General features: G+C 36.2%; 1 protein-coding gene across 1 annotated transcript; it reads right to left on the reverse strand.

Annotated features, from left to right (window-relative positions):
- Window positions 1-430: 430 nt before the first annotated feature.
- Window positions 431-24,101, reverse strand: DEPDC1 (DEP domain containing 1). Its single transcript, XM_059899286.1, has 12 exons — window positions 24,039-24,101; window positions 22,002-22,267; window positions 18,812-18,968; window positions 18,263-18,381; window positions 17,714-17,844; window positions 16,414-16,461; window positions 13,717-13,857; window positions 11,547-12,398; window positions 10,929-11,101; window positions 8,890-9,066; window positions 1,262-1,447; window positions 431-571 (listed from the first exon to the last, which is right to left on the reverse strand). Exons 1-12 carry the CDS (start codon window positions 24,084-24,086, stop codon window positions 431-433), a joined length of 2,439 nt encoding a protein of 812 aa, XP_059755269.1. The 5' UTR covers window positions 24,087-24,101.
- Window positions 24,102-25,558: the final 1,457 nt, after the last annotated feature.

Consider the following 25,558-nt stretch of genomic DNA (forward strand, 5'->3'; position numbering starts at 1 on the left):
CACATTCTTACACTTAGAAACAAGTAATCCTAAACAACTAGTTCTTTAAGCTAACATCCATAAGCACATGCAGATAACTTGTTGTTTTTTTTAAAGAATTACAGCTTAATCTTGATGAGCAAATGTCAGTTTTCAAAATTCAAGTAAATGAAACTTTAGCACACATCATGATAGCTTTTCCAGATAGTTGTATAAAAAACAAAAGATTATTTCTGATTAAAATATTTGGTATCACCTATTGTCACTTGCTCTCCATTGAGATTCACTAGTTTCTCAGCAGTTTCACATTGATAAAAACTATTTTGGCACTCCCTTACATAATGTTTTATTTAGAAAAACCTTATTTATAAATAGACTTCCTTTTTAGTAGCTGAATAGATATGGCTTCACTTACCAAAGTTCCACAAGTATTACATAATTTTCAATTCAATTAGTATCTTAAACTACGAAACTTTGGTTTTCTTAAAATTAGCATTGGTTGCTTGATTGTAGGTTTGTCACCAAAAAGTGCTGCTTCACTTTCAGAGGTTGGAAATCTTTTCTGATATATCAAGGGATATTCCTTCTGAAACTTAAAAACGAGGTGAGGAATTAGAGGGTATTTAACATTATTATCTGAAGCCACTGGTCAACATTTTATAAGGATTCAGTGCCTTTCTCAAAGATGTATTACAGAGATCAGTATCCTTTCACTTTATCCTGGCTTCTCCCTCCACTTTCTCACACATGAAAGGTACCCTGTAATATTTCTTAGATTCCAGTTAGCATTAACATTCTAGGATTCTCTTCTGCTGTTAATTCTCCTAAATTCCAGATGTTCTTCCTTCTCATTGGTAAAGCCTATGAAGGTCACAAGGATCTAGTTAGTATATTTCATACTTCTTTGAGTGTCTCAGACCAGGAATTGGACCTGCCAGAATCATGTGGCTACAGGGTTTTGATGTAGAGCTAAAGATTCTAAATGGTAATGATAAGTCACTAAAAGTTATGTATTATAATCCTAAGTTTATAATTATTTTCCCAGGGTAATGCATGCTTTAAATATAAAACACTGGAAGTAAAGGAGAGTATCTGTTATTATGGTTATTATGAAAATTTCAGGACAGAGTAAAACCAGGCAGGTAGTCATACATAGTCTACATATATGATATTTAAAATTCAAAATATTAAAATGAGAAATTAGATTCTAAATGTCATTAAATAACAATCAGCAATAGCATATTAGAAAATATTTACGATTGAAACTTGTTCATTCTCTTACCTGTTTTAGTTTTTTCCTTTTCTCCTTTACAGGCAAACTCTTATTTTTAATAATATTCTCTAAAAGTTCTGCAACTGCAGCTTGAGAGGTAGAAACTTTTTGTTCATCAAACTCTTGAGCACTAATTTGTTTACAGTATGAATACGTTGGCAAAGGAGCAATCACTCCATCTCCAGGATTTTTAATCTGTAATGAACAAAATGATACATATAGTCAAATCTATTAATTCTGGTCATGTTCCTATTTGGTAAAGGGTTCTTCTGATGGGTTTTAGTACCTATTATTTTGCCACCAAACATTCAACACTTTAAGAAAACTGTATTATGCTGCAGAGTAGCAATAAGTCAGTAGGGTCTCAATCCCAGCCCTACAACCTACTAGCTTTATAACCACCAGCAAGTTATTTAAACTGGTCTTGCTCTGTCTCCTCATCTGTAAAATGTGAATGTACATGAGATAATGTATATAAAATGCTTAGCACAAAAGTTTTAAACAAAGGTAAAGGTAGCTATCATCATTACTCCCAATAACCATGGATTTTATTCTTTTAACTACAAAACACTAACAAAGTGATATTTTAATTCATCTCAAAACATTAACGTTTTGAAATGGTAATAAAGTGTTCATCTACTATTTTTGAGATGTAAGAGCATGGGCAGGGCCCATAACATCTGTAGACAAGGTGATTAGGAACCAAGATGGCGGAGTAGAAGGACGTGCTCTCACTCCCTCTTGAGAGAACACCAGAATCACAGCTAGTTGCTGGACAATCATCAACAGGAAGACACTGGAATTCACCAAAAAATATACTGCACATTCAAAGAAAAAGGAGAAGCCACAATGAGATGGTAGGAGGGGTGCAATCACAGTAAAAACAAATCCCATAACTGCTGGGTGGGTGACTCACAGACTGGAGAACACTTATACCACAGAAGTCCACCCACTGGAGTGAAGGTTCTGAGCCCCACGTCAGGTTCCCAACCTGGGGGTCCGGCAATGGGAGGAGGAATTCCTAGAGAATCAGACTTTGAAGGCTAGTGGGATTTGATTGCAGGGATTTGACAGGACTGGGGGAAACAGAGACTCCACTCTTGGAGGGCACACACAAAGTAGTGTGCACACTGGGACGCAGGGGAAGGAGCAGTGACCTGAGGGGAGACTGAACCAGACCTACCTGCTAGTGTTGGAGGGTCTCCGGCAGAGGTGGGCGGTGGCTGTGGCTCACCGTGTGGACAAGGACACTGGCAGCAGAAGTTCTGGGAAGTACTCCTTGGTGTGAGCCCTCCCAGAGTCCGCCATTAGCCCCACCAAAGAGCTCAGGTAGGCTCCAGTGTTGGGTCTCCTCAGGCCAAACAACCAACAGGGAAGGAACCCAGCCCCACCCATCAGGAGTAAGTGGATTAAAGTTTTACTGAGCTCTGCCCACCAGAGCAACAGTCAGCTCTACCCACCACCAGTCCCTCCCATCAGGAAACTTGCACAAGCCTCTTAGATAGCCTCATCCACCAGAGGGCAGAAAGCAGAAGCAAGAAAAACTACAATCCTGCAACCTGTGGAACAAAAACCACATTCACAGAAAGATAGACAAGATGAAAAGGCAGAGGGCTATGTACCAGATGAAGGAACAAGATAAAACCCCAGAAAAACAACTAAATGAAGTGGAGGTAGGCAACCTTCCAGAAAAAGAATTCAGAATAATGATAGTGAAGATGATCCAGGACCACGGAAAAAGAATGGAGGCAAAAATGGAGAAGATGCAAGAAATGTTTAACAAAGACCTAGAAGAATTAAAGAACAAACAAACAGAGATGAACAATACAATAGCCGAAATGAAAACTACACTAGAAGGAATCAATAGCAGAATAACTGAGGCAGAAGAACGGATAAGTGACCTGGAAGACAGAATGGTGGAATTCACTGCTGTGGAACAGAATAAAGAAAAAAGAATGAAAAAAAAAATGAAGACAGCGTAAGAGACCTCTGGGACAACATTAAACGCAACAACATTCAAATTATAGGGGTCCCAGAAGGAGAAGAGAGAGAGAAAGGACCAGAGAAAATACTTGAAGAGATTATAGTCGAGAACTTCCCTAACATGGGAAAGGAAATAGCCACCCAAGTCCAGGAAGCACAGCGAGTCCCATACAGGATAAACCCAAGGAGAAACATGCCGAGACACATAGTAATCAAACTGGCAAAAATTAAAGACAAAGAAAAATTACTGAAAGCAGCAAGGGAAAAATGACAAATAACATACAAGAGAACTTCCATAAGGTTAACAGCTGATTTCTCAGCAGAAACTCTACAAGCCAGAAGGGAGTGGCATGATATACTTAAAGGATGAAAGCGAAGAACCTACAACCAAGATTACTCTACCTGGCAAGGATCTCATTCAGATTCGATGGAGAAATCAAAAGCTTTACAGACAAGCAAAAGCTAAGAGAATTCAGCATCACCAAACCAGCTCTACAACAAATGCTAAAGGAACTTCTCTAAGTGGGAAACACAAGAGAGGAAAAGGACCTACAAAAACAAACCCCCCAAAATTAAGAAAATGGTCATAGGAACATACATATCGATAACTACCTTAAACGTGAATGGATTAAATGCTCCAACCAAAAGACACAGGCTTGCTGAATGGATACAAAAACAAGACCCATATATATGCTGTCTACAAGAGACCCACTTCAGACCTAGCGACACATACAGACTGAAAGTGAGGGGATGGAAAAAGATATTCCATGCCAATGGAAATCAAAAGAAAGCTGGAGTAGCAATACTCATATCAGATAAAATAGACTTTAAAATAAAAAATGTTACAAGAGACAAGGAAGGACATTACATAATGATCAAGGGATCAATCCAAGAAGAAGATATAACAATTATAAATATATATGCACCCAACATAGGAGTACCTCAATACATAAGGCAACTGCTAACAGCTCTAAAAGAGGAAATCGACAGTAACACAATAATAGTGGGGGACCTTAACACCCCACTTACACCAATGGACAGATCATCCAAAATGAAAACAAAGAAGGAAACAGAAGCTTTAAATGACACAATAGACCAGATAGATTTAATTGATATTTATAGGACATTCTATCCAGAAACAGCAGATTAGACTTTCTTCTCAAGTGCGCACGGAACATTCTCCAGGATAGATCACATCTTAGGTCACAAATCAAGCCACAGTAAATTTGAGAAAACTGAAATCATATCAAGCATCTTTTCTGACCACAACGCTATGAGGTTAGAAATGAATTACAGGGAATAAAAACGTAAAAAACACAAAAACATGGAGGCTAAACAATACGTTACTAAATAACCAAGAGATCACTGAAGAAATCAAAGAGGAAATCAAAAAATACCTAGAGATAAATGACAAAGAAAACACGACAATCCAAAACCTATGGGATGCAGCAAAAGTAGTTCTAAGAGGGAAGCTTATAGCTATACAAGCCTACCACAAGAAACAAGAAAAATCTCAAATAAACAATCTAACCTTACACCTAAAGGAACTAGAGAAAGAAGAACAAACAAAACCCAAAGTTAGCAGAAGGAAAGAAATCATAAAGATCAGAGCAGAAATAAATGAAATAGAAACAAAGAAAACAATAGCAAGGATCAATAATACTAAAAGCTGGTTCTTTGAGAAGATAAACAAAATTCATAAACCATTAGCCAGACTCCTCAAGAAAAAGAGGGAGAGGCTTCAAATCAATAAAATTAGAAATGAAAAAGGAGAAGTTACAACAGACACCGCAGAAGTACAAAGCATCCTAAGAGACTACTACAAGCAACTCTATGCCAATAAAATGGACAACCTGGAAGAAATGGACAAATTCTTAGAAAGGTATAACCTTCCCAGACTGAACCAGGAAAATATAGAAAATATGAACAGACCAATCACAAGTAATGAAATTGAAACTGTGATTAAAAATCTTCCAACAAACAAAAAAGTCCAGGACCAGATGGCTTCACAGGTGAATTCTATCAAACATTTAGAGAAGAGCTAACACCCATCCTTCTCAAACTCTTCCAAAAAATTGCAGAGGAAGGAACACTCCCAAAATCATTCTATGAGGCCACCATCACCCCGATACCAAAACCAGACAAAGATACTACAAAAAAAGAAAATTACAGACCAATATCACTGATGAATATAGATGCAAAAATCCTCAACAAAATACTAGCAAACAGAATCCAACAACACATTAAAAGGATCATACACCATGATCAAGTGGGATTTATCCCAGGGATGCAAGGATTCTTCAATACATGCAAGTCAATCAATGTGATACACCATATTAACAAATTGAAGAAGAAAAACCATATGATCATCTCAGTAGATGCAGAAAAAGCTTTTGACAAAATTCAACACCCATTTATGATAAAAACTCTCTAGAAAGTGGGCATAGAGGGAACCTTCCTCAACATAATAAAGGCCACATATGACAAACCCACAGCAAACATCATTCTCAATGGTGAAAAACTGAAAGCATTTCCTCTAAGATCAGGAACAAGACTAGGATTGTCCACTCTCGCCACTATTATTCAACATAGTTTTGGAAGTCCTAGCCACAGCAATCAGAAAAGGAAAAGAAATAAAGGGAATGGAAATTGGAAAAGAAGAAGTAAAACTGTCACTGTTTGCAGATGACATGATACTATACCTAGAGAATCCTAAAGATGCTACCAGAAAACTACTAGAGCTAATCAATGAATTCGGTAAAGTTGCAGGATACAAAATTAATGCACAGAAATCTCTTGCATTCCTATACACTAATGATGAAAAATCTGAAAGAGAAATTAAGGAAACACTCCCATTTACCATTGCAACATAAAGAATAAAATACCTAGGAATAAACCTACCTAGGGAGATAAAAGACCTGTATGCAGAAAACTATAAGACACTGATGAAAGAAATTAAAGATGATACCAACAGATGGAGAGATATACCATGTTCTTGGATTGGAAGAATCAATATTGTGAAAATGACTATACTACCCAAAGCAATCTACAGATTCAGTGTAATCCCTATCAAATTACCAATGGCATTTTTTACAGAACTAGAACAAAAAAATCTTAAAATTTCTTTGGAGACACAAAAGACCCTGAATAGCCAAAGCAGTCTTGAGGGAAAAAACAGAGCTGGAGGGAAAAAAACAGAGTAAACGCTGAAGTCAGACTCCCTGACTTCAGAGTATACTACAAAGCTACAGTAATCAAGACAATATGTACTGGCACAAAAACAGAAACATAGATCAATGGAACAAGGTAGAAAGCCCAGCGATAAACCCACGCACCTATGGTCAACTAATCTATGACAAAGGAGGCAAGGATATGCAATGGAGAAAAGACAGTCAATAAGTCTTCAATAAGTGGTGCTGGGAAAACTGGGCAGCTACATGTAAAAGAATGAAATTAGAATACTCCCTAACACCATATACAAAAATAAACTCAGAATGGATTAGAGACCTAAATGTAAGACTGGACACTATAAAACTCTTAGAGGAAAACATGGGAAGAACACTGGCATAAATCACAGCAAGATCTTTTTTGATCCACCTCCTAGAGTAATGGAAATAAAAACAAAAATAAACAAATGGGACCTAATGAAACTTCAAAGTTTTTGCACAGCAAAGGAAACTGTAAACAAGTCGAAAAGACAACCCTCAGAATGGGTGAAAATATTTGCAAACTAATCAACAGACAAAGGATTAATCTCCAAAGTATATAAACAGCTCATGCAGCTCAATATTAAAAAAACAAACAACCCGGGGCTTCCCTGGTGGCGCAGTGGTTGAGAGTCTGCCTGCCAGTGCAGGGGACACGGGTTCGAGCCCTGGTCCAGGAGGATCCCACATGCTGCGGAGCAAATGGGCCCGTGAGCCACAATTGCTGAGCCTGCGCGTCTGGAGCCTGTGCTCCGCAACAAGAGAGGCTGCGATGGTAAGAGGCCCACGCACCGTGATGAAGAGTGGCCCCCGCTTGCCGCAACTGGAGAAAGCCCTCTCACAGAAACTAAGACCCAACACAGCCATAAATAAATAAATAAAAAATTTTTAAAAAAAAGATCTCAGTCCTAAAATTTCTCCTTTAAAAAAAAAAAAACATAAAAACAAACAACCCAATCCAAAAATGGGCAGAAGACCTAAATAGACATTTCTCCAAAGAAGACATACAGACGGCCAAGAAGCACATGAAAAGCTGCTCAACATCACTAATTATTAGAGAAATGCAAAACAAAACTACAATGAGGTATCACCTCACAACAGTTAGAATGGGCATCATCAGAAAATCTACAAACAACAAGTGCTGGAGAGGGTGTGGAGAAAAGGGAACCCTTTTGCACTGTTGGTGGGAATGTAAATTGATACAGCCACTATGGAGAACAGTATGGAGGTTCCTTAAAAAACTAAAAATTGAATTACCATATGATCCAGCAATCCCACTACTGGGCATATACCCAGAGAGAACCATAATTCAAAAAGACACATGCACCCCAATGTTCATTGCAGCACTATTTACAATAGCCAGGTCATGGAAGCAACATAAATGCCCATCGACAGATGAATGGATAAAGAAGATGTGGTATATATATACAATGGAACATTACTCAGCCATAAAAAGGAATGAAATTGGGTCATTTGTAGAGACGTGGATGGATCTAGAGACTGTTATACAGAGTGAAGTAAGTCAGAAAGAGAAAAACAAATATCGTATGTTAGCGCATATATGTGGAACCTAGAAAAATGGTACAGATGAACCGGTTTGCAGGGCAGAAGTTGAGACACAGATGTAGAGAAGAAATGTCTGGACACCAAGGGGGGAAAGCAGTGGGGGGTGGTGGTGGTGGTGTGATGAATTGGGCGATTGGGATTGACATGTATACACTGATGTGTATAAAATTGATCACTAATAAGGACTTGCTGTATAAAAAAATAAATTAAAAAAAAAATCTGCAGACAAGAGAAAGAATTGTAGGGGACAGTTATAATTACAGTAAGTCATGGCAATATTAGAATAGTATGTATAGGAAGAAACATGAATATACGCGTTGGGCAGCCAAGGACTGAATATAGCAGACATCTGTTGTTTTTGGCTGCTTAGATTCCTTCTCTCCTTATAAACGTTCCTTCCCATTCTACTCCAACTATCCTTACCTTTTGTGAAGAACAGATTCTTCTCTAATCTATGTAGAGCCACTCAGAGAATGGGCCCTCTCTTCAACCCACTCACCCTCAACTACCTAAAGAATGTGCATTTAATCTAGATTTGGCCACTCTGAGTCCATACCAATAACTTTTCAAATTGGAGGTGAGGAATGGCTTTTTTTCCCTTTGGATTGCAAATGTAAGTCTATGACTCAAGAGCTTCAATCAGCCATATCCAATCATGTGAAGGAGCCATTTTTCAAATATAGGACCAAAATGGAAATACGGGATGAAGGGATGGAAACAGTCCTATTGCTATTTGAATCTCCATATTCTGTCTACATTCCAGACTTTTGGAGGTTCTTTATGTGAGCTGATAAAGTCTCCCTTTCTGATTAGGCTAGTTTGAGATGAGTTTGCCACTTGCAAGTGACTAATGCAGAGAATTTTAAGACTTAGAATACATACATGGCCCTTTCTTAAGTAGTCAAGATGTTTCTCCACTGCAGTCTGTAGGTAAGAGGGTACTTGAAGAATTTCCTGTTGATGATCCATCAAGAAAGAAACTAATCGTGCAGCAAGAAGCTCATCAAGATCTACTTCTTCAGCACAGCGTAACACACACCGAGAAAAAGTATGTATCATCTAGAAACATTAAAAGATGTGAATTTAAAAACTTAAGGTTTTATATAAATTAGAATATCAGTAATTCCTAGGTAGTATTATGCTAAAGGATTGAGATAAACTGATAAGCAGACTTCAGCTTAAAAAATGAGGACAATAACTTATTACATTAGAAAGAATAAAATGCCAATTTTTTAATAGTACTTGTTAAGTATTTCCTTAATATAAATTCCAAATGATTACAGAAGGCTTAGCTTTTTCTTCAATTTTGTCACAATTTTATCACTAAACACCATAGGTTCCATTAATACCATATAAATATGGTGCTTAAAGACTGTTAGAGAACAGTGACTTATTAAATTAATCCCATAAAAGCACAGACTAAGAGAATATATAACATATAAACACAAGTGGTTACAAGGATGGCACCATTTATCTTCTGAAACTGGAAAACAGTTTTTAATGCTATTCTATTAGTCTTTAAAAACAATTAATACACTGTATTTTTCAATTCCATCACGACAATCTTCAAATCCTGGGGTAAATTTTGTGTTTCAAAACTAATTTACTCTCATTCATATCCATATAACCCACCAAATATAAGACACACACACGCACACATAAACACTCACACACCTCATTCTAAAATAATTTGAATATCAGAATTGTATTTTAAGTATTTCGCACATAATAGATGGTGAGCGCATTTATTGAACTGAAATATTTTTGGTCTTATTCCTACATGCCTGGCAGGTTTTCCTATCTTCTTCCAATGCTCAGTCCTCAGCTTTTATTCTTTTTTTTCTCAGCTTTGTAGAACTCATTTACTCCCATAGTCTCAACTACCACTTTTCCAAAAAATATACTTTCTGCCCCAATATTTCTTCACCAGGTTCATGTTTCCAACATTCTGTCTGTAGGATAAATTTCACTTGGATGTTCTATAACCTCAATCTCAAAAAGTGTAAAATCAAAATTACCTCCTTCCTACTCATATCTCTTTAAATATCTTTTCCTACAAACTTCCCTATGCTTTTTAATGGTGCCACAATTACTTAAGAATAATTCTTCCTCTTTATATTAGGTATGTCATTCTATTAAAAAACTGTCCTTAATAAGTGGAAGAACGGAGCTTAGCTACAGATTCCTTGCTACAAGAACATTTTGTAAATTGAAGGTGCGCTCTGAGGAAGTGGCAGCTCTTTATAGAAAGACAGAGAGAGAGAGAGAGAAAGAGATAAAGAGAGGGAGGGAAAGAGGTATTAGAGATACTATTTCAAGAGTTCATTTCCAGTCAATATCTGCATATAAATGCCTCTTCCCTCATCTTCATATGGAGCCTAAGACTGCTTCACAGTACCTCTACCAACTTCCTGCCCACAATGACAAGCTATCCTAATTCACATAACACATTAAATACAACTTTCCCACTACTACAATATCTGAAACACTTTGACTTACTACACATGAATTTCCCATTAATTCTTTATTTCACAGGGTTATAGTGCCCTTCGGCTTTCAACAGTGCCTATATCTCCTCTTCCTTCCCCACCAAACAGAATTGGCACAAGGCAATATAATATGGTCTGACAGTTAACCACTATGAAGTGATATAGCGTGAGTGAAGAGGCAAAGTCCTTAGGTAAAGATCAAGATGTGAAAGTATAAAAGACTGGGCACAAAGGATTAATGCACCAGTATTCTGCTGCTAGGAAAGGTTAGACTTTCAAGAGCCTTTTTAACTCAAGAATCTAGGATTTCAAGACCATGACATCACTTGAGTAGTATGCTTAGATGGTTTGGTCTTCTTTCTTTCTTTTTTTTTTCGGGGGGGGGCGCAGTTTATGAACTGGACTTATTCTTTCTTTAAGAAATCAACTTACCAGTGATCTTGTACCCATTGCATCATGAAGTTGGGGCATATCAACATTTTGACTCATTCGCGAAATCATGCGCATTAAAAGTTGAAGCCGTCTACGATTTGGTGGGGGAAGTAACAAACAACACAACTGTAGTGCATCGATGGCAACCCTCTCTAAATGAGGTTGTAGCAAACCTAGAAGGCAAATTATCCCCCAGAAAAAAATCATCAATGACACTAGCTGCTTTCATACTACCAGCATATAGTTATATAAAGAAGGCAAAATAATATTTTAATATTTCATTTCTTTTGACTATTCCCAGAAATTTCCACATTCTTTAAAAGCATGGTAAGATACTCATTATTTTCTTCATAACCCATTGGATTATGAAGGATTGAAAATCCTTCACTTATTACAAATAAAGTGACTCAGAATAAGTGCAATTTAAGAGAAAGAAAAGGAGTGCTTTAGGTAAGTAGAATAAATCTTGGTTATGCCATGACAAGTCTTTTACAATATGAAACTTCCCTTCTGGAGGGAAAAAATAAAGCAATTTCAGAGAAGAAAAGCCAGGTAAGTGAAACAGGGTTAGTAAACACTAAAAGTTAATATTACATGCGTGGAAAGCATCAACCTTACTTTGTGTGCCAGTCAACATAGAGGAAGCTGGAGGTAAAGAGTTTTCTGAAAGTTCTATTGTACTTTTGCAGAGTCTTTTATTGACTGTGGTACTAGACTCTCCGAGTTCACCTTCCATAGCTGTTTGCACACTTGTGCTGCCTTGTCCAAGATTTGGTTTCATGATAATTTCAGCCACTGGCATATTAATATAACTATTCCTTCTTGTACTACTTCTTAAAAGTAAACTCTGAGATCTACAAAGCTGTTTTGACTTGCACTTTCCATTACATAACTCCTCTTGGTCTTGAACGGTCAAAGTAGAGGTTCTTTTAAAACCAACACAGAGTGGCTTTTGAATACTTTCCTCTGAATGAAGATTCATTAGGGATTCCTGTTTGGTCTCAGACTCTAAAAATTGTTTATTATTTTGTCCTTTTATGTTCAGAACAGATTGATGGAAGACACTGGAGACCTCTTTACTTGAACTCCCTGGTAAATCTACAATTCCTTCTAATGAATAGCACCTTGGTTTGATGCTAGAGGATAGAACATGCATACTACTTAAGCTTATTAAATTATGACAACTTCCTCCCATTATGTCATTAACACTGGCTCTTCTGTTTTTTAAATTAACTAGCTGCATTTTCTTAGCATAGTTTTCTTGAAATCCTTGATCACTTATCTGCAGTCTCTCAGTAGTATCTGATTCTTCTTTGTTTTTGTCTTTATGAAGCAGACTGAGAAGAAGACACTCAGTTGATTTGAAGGAATTCAGACTGTTTAAGTGAAGGATTTTTGAAGACTGTGGATCATCTTGGATTTTATGTATCCCACTGGGTCTATCTGAAACTGTGACGTAGCCACAAACAACTACCAGGAAATGAAACAAAAATTAAGATGCAACTGTATGACAGTGGACAAAAATAAAACAAAAACAAGAGTAACGTTAAAAAAACAAAGCATCACTATAGTACATATTGTTAGTATAGTACAAATAGCAGTTGCTTAATTCAGAAGCCACTTAAATAGGACACATGCAACATTCAGTTACAAAGTGCAAGACTCGAGGTTTTCCAACTTGTGATGAAAATAACTTTAAAATTTATTTCAACAATCTAATTAAATGGATTCAGTCAAATACATGAAAAAATATCTACTTTCAGTCTACAAGTATTAGAAAGTTCTTAATTATAAGACAACTGTAGTTTAATAAAACGTATATATAGTTTTTATTTCTGGTACCTGGTATAGAGCTCCTAAAACCTAGGGAATTTCCAGAGTGACAGGAGTCTTTTGTTATTCACAATGAGCCTATTAGAGCTAGCCTCAGCTTATGCTAATGAGGTGACTTAGGCCTAGCCCTTCTTGGGGAAGGTTGGAACTTTTAGCCTTACCTCAGACCTCCCTGGAGGGGGTGGTGGGGTAGTGGTGGTTGGTGGAGGTCAGACTTAGTCAACAATGAGCAGTGATTTAATCAACCATGCCTATGTAATGAAACCTCAGTTAAAACTCTGAAACAACACGGCTATGGGAGCTTACCGGTTGGTGAATACATGGACACGCTTGGGGGGATGACATTCCTGGAGAGAACATAGAGGCTCTGCACAACCCTTACCCCCATTCCTTGCCCTATATATCTCTTCCATTTGGCTGTTCCTGACTTGTATCCTTTATAATAAACTGGTAATCATTAAGTAAAGCACTTTCCAGAGTTCTGTGAACTGTTACAGTGAATTATTAAACTTCAGGGGGTTGTGGGAACCCCTAACTTGGTAGTTAGCCAGGCAGAAATGTCAGTAAACCTGAGGACCTCATTTGCAGCTGGTGCATGAAATGAGGGCAGCGTTGTGGAACTAAGCCCTTGATCTCTGGGGTCTGAGCTAGCACTGGGTAGTTAGTATCAGAGCTGAACGACTTTGTCCTCAACTTTTTGGGGTCCGGGTTAACTCTGGGTAGTTAGTGTCAGAAATGAACTGAATTGTAAGACACCCTATTGGTGTGGAGAATTGGTGTTGGAATGGTGTATTTGAATTACTGGAAAACAACAACAACCAGAGTATTCCTGAAGTTTAAAATAATTTATAGCCTGCCACCTTCATATTTACCTATACTTTTAGATCTTTTAAATTATGGGTGACTTGGAAACTAATAAAATAAATTTAAATAATAAATAAAAATCTATACATACCCAAAATGTTCACAAATAATTCATAATATTCAAAGGTAAGTAGAGGTTCAGGGAGATCTAGAAAATAATCTGCAATTGTTCTGAATACATCTCGTTCAAATCCAACATAAGTTGGATTATTCATATCATTACTTCTTGGCCCTAAGTAGAGGCAAAAAATTAAAAAAAAGGTGAAATATATTTTATTTTAAATACAATTTTTAAAGATACTTATAAAAAGCATAAAACATATACTTATTTCATGAAGGAGTTATGTTTAACAAATTCTGTCACAATTTAAAAATTTAAAGGGTTGCGCATATCTCATTCCTTCTCACCATCTTTTCATTAGAAATCACTGCAACTATTAGCATTTTGTTTAATTTTAATATTTATATGACTGAAAAATTGTATATAAAGCAAAATTTGAAATATATTTTAAAAGCATCAGGACAGTTTATTTTAATGGGATTTTATCACAATTCATTTTATAAAGCAAAGATTATTTGGATTATGCAAATAATTCTTTCAAATTGACTTTTGTAAATTTACATTTTTGTGATTAAATTTTGCCTGACGTGAAGCATACCCTGAATGAGTTTAAATAATATCTTTACATCACTGTTCCATTAGCTTAACATTATTGAAATAATCATGTCTACTCATTAGTATTTTCCTCAGAAATAAATTCTGATCTTATGTTACAGGTGAGGAAACTGAAGCTCAGAGCAACTTGCTCAAGGTAAAAGAGGTTTGGTGGCAAAGCTAAAATTAGAACTTAGAGCAGTATAAAGTGAGAGCAAGTCACAGGATCTTGAGGTTTAATAGCATTTAAAGTGTGGTCCATGGACTACATATCAGAATCATCCAGTGCACCTATTAAAAGTATAATCTCCTCTAGATAGATTATCTAGATAATCTATTATCTAGATAGATATTCTGGACTATCTCTAGATAGTCCAGAATCTATCAGAATTCCTATGGAGCTAGGAATTACTGATCTAGAAATGTTTGCTTCTGGTTCACTAATTAAGTAGTTTCCTAACACTGAGCTGGGCATCTTGCTATAAGAATCTTCTGAGACGTGATTTAAAAAAAAAAAAAAAAAAAAAAATTCCTGACATACTGAATCGACTGAATCTGAATATTTGCTGAGTTTCTCTAGTGACTGTGATATGCACTCAGATTTGAGAGTTACTATCTTATCTTTCAAGTTAACACACATACACACACTTAGTAGCTTAAAGGCTAATAAGGATTTTATGTGGAACAAAATAAATAGACAATTTTTCTGAGGAGGATTTAAGAAATATTCTTAATATGTAGAATAAAAAATTTGATAATCATTAAACGTTTTCTAAGATAGAAAATACTTTACTGGAATTAAAAACACAGAATTTACAGTTAGAGAACCTAGGTTTGAATACATAGCTCCTTATGTATCAGAAAAAAAGACTTTCTAAGCCTTAGTTTTCTCTTCTAGAAAAAAAATTAAGAATAGTATACTGATCTTTGATTCCTGTATGTCACAGGATTACGGTGGGGGATTAAATAACAAACAAGTTAAGTAAAAGTCTTAATACTGCCTCTGGCTAGACATATTGTTGTTAAACTGGAATTTAGTAAGCTATATCTTGGTATCATTTATGTATAACGTGGACTGAGAAGAAAAAGAAACAAATCCCTAAAGATGGGGCATCAGAGAAATCCCTGGAAGTATGCTATCTGAGTTGCTAATCATGAGCCAAGGTATGAGAAGGACAGTTAGGTAGCGAGAAGGTAGAAAGAGAATCTCAAAAATCTTTAGCTTCTGATCAAGATCTTTACCTTGATTTGATAAATTTTTTCTATAACTAATATTATTTACTTTATTGCTATTTATCCTGTTATTTTGTCATATTGACACCCAGTGGACAACAAGGGAATATATACTTATCCTGAACATTAATAAAATACTAATTTTATAAAAACTAGAAAAATACTTTTGTAGCAAAATTATTAAAATATAATTTAGCTTTTGATGATTTAGAAGCATACACCTCTGCACATTTTAAAAATTGATTTTCGAGAGCAGTTAGGGTTTTGTACTTGAACTAGGGTCTTAAATTATAAAAATCACTTATCACTGATCACTATGGAAAAAGCTTGAAGAATGAAATGCTAAAAAATGATCTGATTAGTGACAGACCATTTTTTTTCATAAACATAAAAGTCCCATTAATATACCCTATGGAGTAGAAGCATGTCATGAAACACCAAATGTTGAAGCGTGTACAACAGCAAGGGGACTGAAGTGGGTTTTATAAGACTTCATTTCTGATTGAAACTTTCAACTTACAAGCTGCTTTACTTAGAAGTTGCTATTTGAACTCTCTGGACTCACTAAGGCAATTGATGTAAATTATACCTAAAAATCCTCTGAGATCCTCTAGCCTATGATTTTATGATTTATGAGAACTGAGTCATAAATGACGGGCTTGGATTATAAAATCACTATCTGCATAGAAAAAGTTAAGGGCTCTATAACACACTCCACATGCAAAGAAATGTAATCAGTTCTACTAGATCTTCATTTAAACATCAACAGAAATAATATAATTTAATTTTATCAGGACTTTATAAATTATTAAAAATAATTCCTTGGTTCTTATTAAATATTATCAATATAATACACACACACACACACACACACACACACACACAGTTTGTTTAACTTACAATTTGCTAGGCACTTCATGGCAGATAATACCCAGTGAGGAAGGTCATCTATACAAAAAATAGTGTTCAGTCATACAGTTATGATGATAGTATATTTAAAACTTCACACTTATTATATTATATAATTATACATATATATATATATATATATATATATGTATGTGTACCAGCAGGATTAAAAATGATTACATATTTAATAAGACATAGGGCCAAGACAGTATTTTACAATACAAGTTTAAAAAGTTAGCTATACTATTTGAATATTACTGATTTGAGTGAGACCTATGATTGAAACAAGCTATATTTGAATATTAAGGTACTTTCACAGTGAGGCTTGCTTAAAATCTTTCAATTGCCACTATGTGAAACATGACACATAAGTGTAGCAGTTTTTTGACACAAACACAAAAACCACACATACATTTGACTTGAAAAGTTAATAGTTATAAAGAATAGAAAGCTTAGATGGAGAGCATATAATCAAGTTATTTTAGGTAATGAAAGATGGGACTGGTCCCAAGCTACAGGCATGCACAACATAGTTCTTAAGTTTTAACATTTACTTTTTTGCTCCTACAATTAAACCCTCAAAGTTCTTGCCCACAAAAAGAAACTCAAAGTAATGCATGTCAATTAATTCTACAGACAGCAATTGATTATAAAAAAATGAGCCAACATTTTCAGTAAATTTATTAATACATTTCCTATAAGCTTTCCAATACATCTGGCTTAAATTATTTCCCCAATTTTCCTATCTTATATCTGAAATCAGTACATTATATAAACATATATATAATACAAAGCCAGTGTTCTTTAGAATACTGTTCTTGAGAGTTTTGACTTATTTTATAGTGTGTTATTTTGGTTTTGCATGTATGTCTTGACCCCTTTAAATTTGTATGTAACTTCTCAAGTAAGCTCCAGGAAGGCATGGACCGTTTTTCTCTTGTTCATCACTAATCTTTAGCACAGTGCCTGGTACATTGTTGGTCCTCAATAAAATGTGATTAATGAATAGTTTTAATCATACTTGCATATCTTTTGGATGCTTAACCCTGTCATTAAAAAAAGAAATCATTCAGGAATCCACCTTAAGAGGTAAAATAAGTGTGAATAATATTTATTTAAAAATTAGTCCACTATGATTACTAAAGCGCCTCTGATAAAACAGTAGTCTCCCTGATGTTCTCTCAACTGAAGTATTCTACTTTCTACATTTTGGTCTCTCTTTATCCCCACCATAGCTGCAAGCTTTGTTAGCATGTTTAAAATGATTCCAACTTCTTTTATTGATACCAACCTGATTTGTCTTGCAGTATAACTACTCCATGCTTACTTGTATTGGTCATGTTGTACATTATATACTGAGGAATTACTTGTTTGGGATTTATGACTTCTTCTAGGGATGACACACCTAAAATTGTTTGCAGGCTAAATAGGAGAAAGAATACAAACTTTTTTTCCTCCATAAAATAAGTGGAATAGAATATAAATATGAAAGAGTTTGAATGGAAAACAAACAAAGCTTTTGGAATATTTTTCTTAAATCAACCTCTAAGATTTATTTTAGTATCTACTTTAAAGTATCTTAATAACCTTTGCAGGATTCCAATATAGACCCCAAACTAGAGCTACAACTTTGAGTCAAAGAAAAAGCAAATCATACTGAAAACATTCTACTTCTATTGTACCAGAACTATCGCAAGAATATTTATTAAGAAACATATACAGGTTAAATTCTAAGCTTTGTGAATTAATCTGTTCTTCCTCAACTGAATATCTTGATGAAAATATCAAATTAACATTCTAAACACCTCAGGAACTTGGTTACAGCTTAGTTATAGCTTACTAGATCAGAATAACATATCTCCAAACTTCTTCAACATCTTTCTGGCTTATTTCTCTTTTATCAACTGAGTTTTCTTGATCTTCATTGATTATTTCACAGTTCATTTTCTCTGCATTTTCCTGAAAAAAGAATTACTTTGGTTTAATATGGTATGCTCACATTTTGGAGATAATGAACTGACACCACTTCTAATATTTAGTAATTCTATTAGTATCAGCCCATTGTGGAGCTGTAAGGTGTCACTTGAAGAAATAATGCAATATATGGTAATAGAGCTTTTGGTTTTGCAGCTGCCTCCACTACCCTCAAATTAATTTAAAACAAAACATGCTTAAATTATACAAATACTATTTCAAGTATGTCTCACTACCATTTTTATTATCGTTTCTGTGAGTTCCAAACAAATTTACACATACATTTTTAGAACATAATATAGTTAAGAGATTCCAAGTGTTGGCTTCAAATCTTAATCAGTCACTTTTAATGATTCTATTATTAAGCACGCAGTAATTATATTTAAACTAGTAACTAGTAAAAAGGCTATTTTACCTGAGAGAAATGTAATCCATGCTTTTTAGGAGTTCTCCGAGATAAGTTTCGTAATTTAAAAATACTATCTTTATCTTTGGAAAAGTTCTCTATTCTGTTTTTTCTCAATTCTGGATGCCTTCGTGGAAGAGTTTTAAGTGGAGAATTTGCAGGAAATCTGTTTTAAGAATAATATGCTATTAAATAATGTGAGATCGTAAACAAACTTTTAATGCCCATTTATCTTAAAAATAACTCAAAAAACTGGATTTATTTACATTATCAAGGAATGAATCTTCTACATAAATTAATTTTCCCATTAAACCTTTTAAAAAATTTTAATAGTTTCCTGCTTTCTTTAGTAAACTGTATGTATTTTAACTTTATTCCTGTATAAATCAGGGTTATTATTAGGATCAATTCTTTTGGAGAGGTATCACTTACATAATAAATGGTTCTTGAATGTTACATTTTCTAAATTTCTCTCATTAGTTATCTAATTTGTATATATTTTCTACCCTTTGTAATTGTTCAATTTCCAGAACTCTTGCTCCTTTTGATTATAATGCTTTTCCTCCCTTCAATTTAATATAAAATATTTCAAAGATACAAAAAAGTACAGAATATAAAACAACATCCACATAGGTAACCATCAACCAATGCAACTATTAACATTTTATCAAGACTTCATTATCTTTCTTTAAATTAAAAAATTTTTTAAAATTTATTATTATTTTTCAAATTTACTTTATTTATTTATTTATTTATGGCTACGTTGGGTCTTCGTTGCTGTGCATGGGCCTTCTCTAGTTGTGGCGAGCGGGGGCTACTCTTTGTTGCGGTGCACAGGCTTCTCATTGCAGTGGCTTCTCTTGTTGTAGAGCACAGGCTCTAGGCACGTGGGCTTTAGTAGTTGCGGCGTGTGGGCTCAGTAGTTGTGGCTTGTGGGCTCTAGAGCGCAGGCTCAGTAGTTGTGGCGCATGGGCTTAGTTGCTCCACGGCATGTGGGATCTTCCTGGACCAGGGCTTGAACCCGTGTCCCCTGCACTGGCAGGTGGATTCTTAACCACTGCACCACCAGGGAAGCCCCATTATCTTTTTTTTAAGTGAAAGAAATTCTTTGCTAATTCTATTTCTCTCTTCCTAAGGGAAATCATTAACCTATAGTTAGTGTATTTCCTTCTTGTTCATGTTTTCATACTTTAAATAAATATACATAAACAATATCTCTGTGGTATCTTTTAACATACATCAAGTTTATGCATAAGTTTTTAGTCACCTCAGAAGTTTTTTTCTTTTTCCTCTGTCCTAAAAATAGTTTCTTATATTCTTTCAGAAGATGTTTATTTTCATATTTAGGTATTTAATTCATGTATAACTCACACCAAGTTTCTTTATATGTAAGGTTTTATATTCTCAGCACTTAATGGTCTTAATTTAAATTTAATTAAGCTCAGATAATCAGGTAAGGCAATTCTCCCCTCATTGTTCCTCAAAATTGACTTGGACCTTTACATTATCAAATGAACTCTAAAATCTGCTTGTTAAATCCTACAAAAAATTATGTAGGGGTTTTGAATGAAAATGCACTGAATTTATACATCAATTTGGGAAGAAGTGACTTATTTATGACACTAAGTCTTCTCACTCATGAACAGAATATCCTTCTCCACTTATTACTTTAAGTACAATTTGATAATTTTCTCCAGTAAGGTCTTACACTTTTTTGTTATACTTTTTTTAACTACGTCATAGTTTTGTTACCACTATAAAAGCACTAGAGGTAGACAGACTAGTTGAAGAGTTATGCAGAATTCCAGGTAAGAGAGAATAGTAGTCTAACGAAAAGAACATTCATGAAGAGAAGTAGACAGATCAGAGAATACTGAGGCAGCACGATAGACACGGTTTGATAATTACATCATATGTAAAGGGGAGAAGGGAAAGAATGAAGGCAACTACAGGGAAGACTGTGCCATTCATTCAGATATGGATATAAGAGGTCAGAATTTAGGTTAAGAGATGGTAGTGATTTTCCATATACTATGTTTGTAGTGCCTGTTTAATAGGCAAAAGTGGTCCTAAAGCTCAGAAGAGGTATTTGGGTTGGAGGTTTGAAAGTCATAAGAAAAGTAAGTGGAGACATGGTATGAGATTGCCCAGCGAGAGAGGTGAAGGGTAGACAAGCCTAGGACCTTGAGGACAGTAAAAGCTAAAGGATGAGCAGCAGCAAAGGAACTCAAAAGGTGACTGACGAGTAGTGGAGAGAGGAAAGATTTGTAGGGTGTTATACAAGATATTCATATGCTAGTTATTGCAGTTTACTTGTATGATATAAGTCATCTTTGACACATAGGCAAGAATCAATTTCTACAACATTTCATTTGAAAAGCACTAATTTTGTAGAGTAAAAAAACATGGGTATTAGAACCCAAAGACCTAATTTAAGGGATATATAATCAAGAACTCCGGGTGCAAGAGAGAAAAATCAATTATGCTGGCCCGAGGGAGTCAGAAAGGCCCCACAGAGGCTACAATACAGCTGACATGAGAAGAAACGTGTTTATTAGTCTGATGAATGTGTACATGAACATATTTCAGACCGAGGGAATAAAATTTGTTGAAGCATGGTCTCAGGCTCTTCACCTGTAAGAAGGAGTTAATAGCTTCCTTGCTGAGCTATTCTAGGGATTAAATAAAGAAAACATGTAACTCATAAAGTAGGGCTTCTGGTACATGGTAAATTCTTAATAAATATTCTCTTCAACCTGTGGTATATTTCTTTTGTTAGTTATTATATAAAGTTTGCTATTATTTATTTCATCACATGTGTTCTTAGATTATATAGACTACACATCACTTGAAGGTAAGGACCTGTGAGAACTTGTCTTGTAATTCTTAAATCTATGAAACTAAAGGTTGATAATGTTCTGTCCTTGACATGTTATAGAGCTTTCAGAATATGTAAAAGTGACACTATCTCATTCTTTCCTCCCAACTCCTTATTTTATTATAAGTTTGAATTGTTCAGCAATAACCTTTAACTAACTTTAACTTTTAAATGGTTTTAATTGGACTAAGAGCAGTAAGTTTTCTACAGAAAATATTACTTCCCCTGAAGAGGCTGCTGTTTTAGTAAAAGTATATTAGAAGTGGAGTGAAACTGCATTGTTAAGTAATTCAGTTTTGCAGTTATTTCTTTGTTTAGTACCTGAATAGCTGACTGTTGTCATCAAGATTTTCTGATCCCCATTTGCCTTTGATATCTTCAATGACATGGTTCTTAAGAAATTTTCTCAATAGCTGGATAGTCTGTTGCCTTGTAACTTCAGGACCAAAATTGCTATTATTTCTTAATAGGTCATAAAGCCAGTCTACCGCTTCTCCTGCTGTAAAACAATTGCCATATTTTTTAAAGTGTTGCCTGTGTTTCCTTAGAGGCATTCCCGCTCGAAAAGATGTGGTAACTTCATTCCACTGCAAATGGAAAGAAAAAAAAATTTTTTTAATTAGACAAAGAAAATTCTCTCATTCGCATCTTGTTAAATCATTAAAATTCATGAAGAAATCACTTGTCTTATTTGTGCTAAAGAAAATTTTACATCTCATACTGATTTCTTTTTATTAATTCTAGTGTTGTAATAATATTTTTATGTAATAGTTTTTGACTAAAAGCACTTCACTGGCTGGTTGGCTTATTTAGGAAACCTAGGAATAATGGAGAACTACAATGAACCCGCCTTTAGTCCTCAACAGAGAAAGCATTTATTCCTGTTTCTTCCTGTTTCTTTAACCTCAACTAATATTAATAATATGATAGTAGCATTTGTGTCATACACTATGCATTACACTCATTATTTCACTTTAATTCTCACAATTCTATGAATAGGTACTATTACTATCCTATTTTCAGATAAGGAATATGAAGCACAGAGATATTTAATAATTTGACCAAGGTCACACAGCTAAAACCCAGGCATTGGACTGACTCTAGAACCTGCACTCATAACTAACTATGCAGGCCAAACAAAACTCTTGGCAGGCAATAGTTTTACTGGTGAAATACCTTTAGTATTAAAGTATTACTATACCTTTAGTATATTTACTAGTGAAGATCCCAATAATTAACATAGAACAGATGTGGTAAATTAAGTTTTAAGTCTACTGTTTGTTTAATGACGCTATGATATATCTACATTTTCAAAAGATACTCACACTTTCCAAAACTGTTTTCAAATTACCCAAACTTTTGGGTTCGTGGCAGGTCTAAGAGGAGTGGTATAGAATAAACATATAACTTTTTAATTAAAAAATCCTACATTAGAGGTTAAGAAATCTGATTTGTAACCCCAACTATGCTACTACTCGCTATGCTACCACTTATCTAACCTATGTGGTCCCAACATCACAACGCAGAATTTAAGGGCTGAAAACACAATAACTGTATTCTTTTCTTTCCACACTTCCACATTTCATATATTATTCAAGAAACTTATATTGAGCTGCAATTTATCCAGAGAATAAGTTGTTTGTTATTCTACAGATCACAGCACACTTTCACATACAGTATGTCTACTCTGGGACATCTCTTAGCCTGGGCATGTATCATTAGCTCTAGTTTACCAAGGTGGAAACTGACGCTCACAGAAGTGACTCTCTGTGACTGTGTCACAAAACCAGTGGTACAGTATCCTCTTGGATTGATGATCCAAATACACAAGACACTCTATGCAAGTACAAATCCAGTGACTACCAACAGTGGTTCCCGATGGGTACTTAAAATATTCTTAGTTATGAAATAGCTGTTACTGAGTGGCATTCAGTCGGTACATCCTGCATTAAATTCTACAGGACCGGCAAAACGAAGCTGTCACAAACAATCGGGCTTGCTTCCAGTCTGACCCTACAAAGCACTGGAACTCAAAACTCTTCTCTAATCCTTATGCGGGTAGAAAATCAGGCGTGGGGAGCCACTAAAACTCAGAATATTCCAGGGGACGCCGACAGCACCAAGAACAGGAGTCGCTTAAGAAGCTGAGTCCGATGCGCCCACGCGGGGAGCCCGGAGCAAAGGAGGGGAACAGGCGTGTCCTGCAAGGGCCCGAGATACCCGTGAACTCCCCTCATTCTCTTCAGCCACCCAAGAGGTTCTGGGACCTATCCCTCCGCCCGAGGGAAAACTACAAACGTTTTAACGTAAAAGAGACCATTACCCCGGCTGGCCAGTCTCGTTCACGCGCGGTCTTACCAGCCTGGTGGCCCGATAAGGCCCGGGAGGCACACCCTGATTCTCCATTCCGCCCACCGGGCCCGAAGGTCTGTCAGCGCCCGGTGCCCGGCATGGCGGCGGAAGGCGACACTCAGCCCCCGAGACGCCGGCAGCAACACAACCCCGCACAACCGTCGGCCCCGCCATCGATTTGAATACCTCAGAGCGCTGCGCTGATTGGCTGCGCCGTTGGGTCACGTGACGCGCCGCCCTGACCCCGCCGCCGTCGGCGTGGGCTGTGGACTCTCAAGGCTTTCGCGCGGGGCCGTGGGGCTTGCGCCGGCTGGTCTACTCCCGGGCGGGGCCGGAGAGACAGGCGCCCGGCCTCACCTGGCTCCCCTGTAGCTGTTTCTCCCTCTTGCGGTCGTTGGCGAGGCGGAGTCATGTTTCCACATTCAGAACGGGTGAGGCGGTCTAGTCCCCCACAGCATGGTTTGGAGCCCAGCCTTTGGGTTAAAGGAATTTGAAATTTGCAAAGAAAAAACGAACAGACAAGCCTTTTCTTCCTGGCCTTAGAGGATCTCAGGCAGTGGTTAGCATGTGAAACAAACCTGGGGCGTACTTTTCACCTGACGGATCCCTTGGTTTTGCTTCTGGGAAGCTTCCTGGGTGTATGTTGCAGTGCTGTCCCCTTCGTAGATTTTAGCAGGGGCCACAGTTCCATTCTCCCCAGTGCTAAAATGTAGGTTAACATCCCCGCCCCCCGTTCCACCTCCCCACCGGTTAATTCGGTAGTAAAATGGAGCTTAAGTAGTTTTCCGTAAGTGCACACAATAAGGGGCTTGGGACAGGTGATGCAAAACTTGCCAAATTGCTTCCCTTAAGAAAATCTACTGCCATATCAAACAAGAATTCTGGCTATGTTTAAATCACCATTATACATTTGAGGGAATTTTAGAAATCTGCATCAAACGTCATTTTTCAAATGAAAAAGCTAAGTTTCCCAGCGTTGAAGAACTTGCCCCAAATCTCAGGTCCTGTTGGCTGACCTCATACTTCGTAGTTTTAATAAACGTTCCATCTCCAGTCGGAAACTATTTGGTGGTGGGTGGGAGTCCCTTAGTTCAGAGACTGAGAGGTTACCTGAGGGATTTGAAGCTGTGGAAGAATTAATTTGGAAATTAAACAGCAATTTGAAAGGATAGGCTTTAGTAAAAAGGAGAGGTAAGAGAAAATCTTTTAGGGTGGAGTAGTATAATGGCGTGCAGAGTTTACCTTACCTATTGAATTTAGGATTATTTCGTTGGAGATACATATATTTTCTGAACAGGACCTAAAATTCTTCTAGGAATTTTCAAAAAGCTCTTGGTGAACAGGAACAATCAACTCAGTTTTGCATTTGTGTTATGGAAAAGAAGTACAGTGATAGATGTTACAAAATAGTGTTAACCCTTTTTTTAAAATCTGGCTTTATGACACATTGTTCTAGGGTTTTCTTTTCTCTTTTCTTTTGTTTCCTATTTCCCTTTAGAATGAAATGAAGATGAGAATGTGGAAGC

Source organism: Balaenoptera ricei, chromosome 1, assembly GCF_028023285.1.
Source record: "Balaenoptera ricei isolate mBalRic1 chromosome 1, mBalRic1.hap2, whole genome shotgun sequence".
NCBI lineage: Eukaryota > Metazoa > Chordata > Mammalia > Artiodactyla > Balaenopteridae > Balaenoptera > Balaenoptera ricei.

Excerpts from the sequence above, each read along its gene's own strand:
- DEPDC1 (XM_059899286.1), bottom strand. The coding sequence starts at position 24,086 with ATGGAGAATCAGGGTGTGCCTCCCGGGCCTTATCGGGCCACCAGGCTG. Across the intron at positions 18,382-18,811 it reads ATGGATTACATTTCTCTCAG|GAAAATGCAGAGAAAATGAA; the intron begins GTAAAATAGCCT and ends TTCTTTTTTCAG. Across the intron at positions 13,858-16,413 it reads CATGAAGTGCCTAGCAAATT|GGCCAAGAAGTAATGATATG; the intron begins GTAAGTTAAACA and ends GCCTCTACTTAG.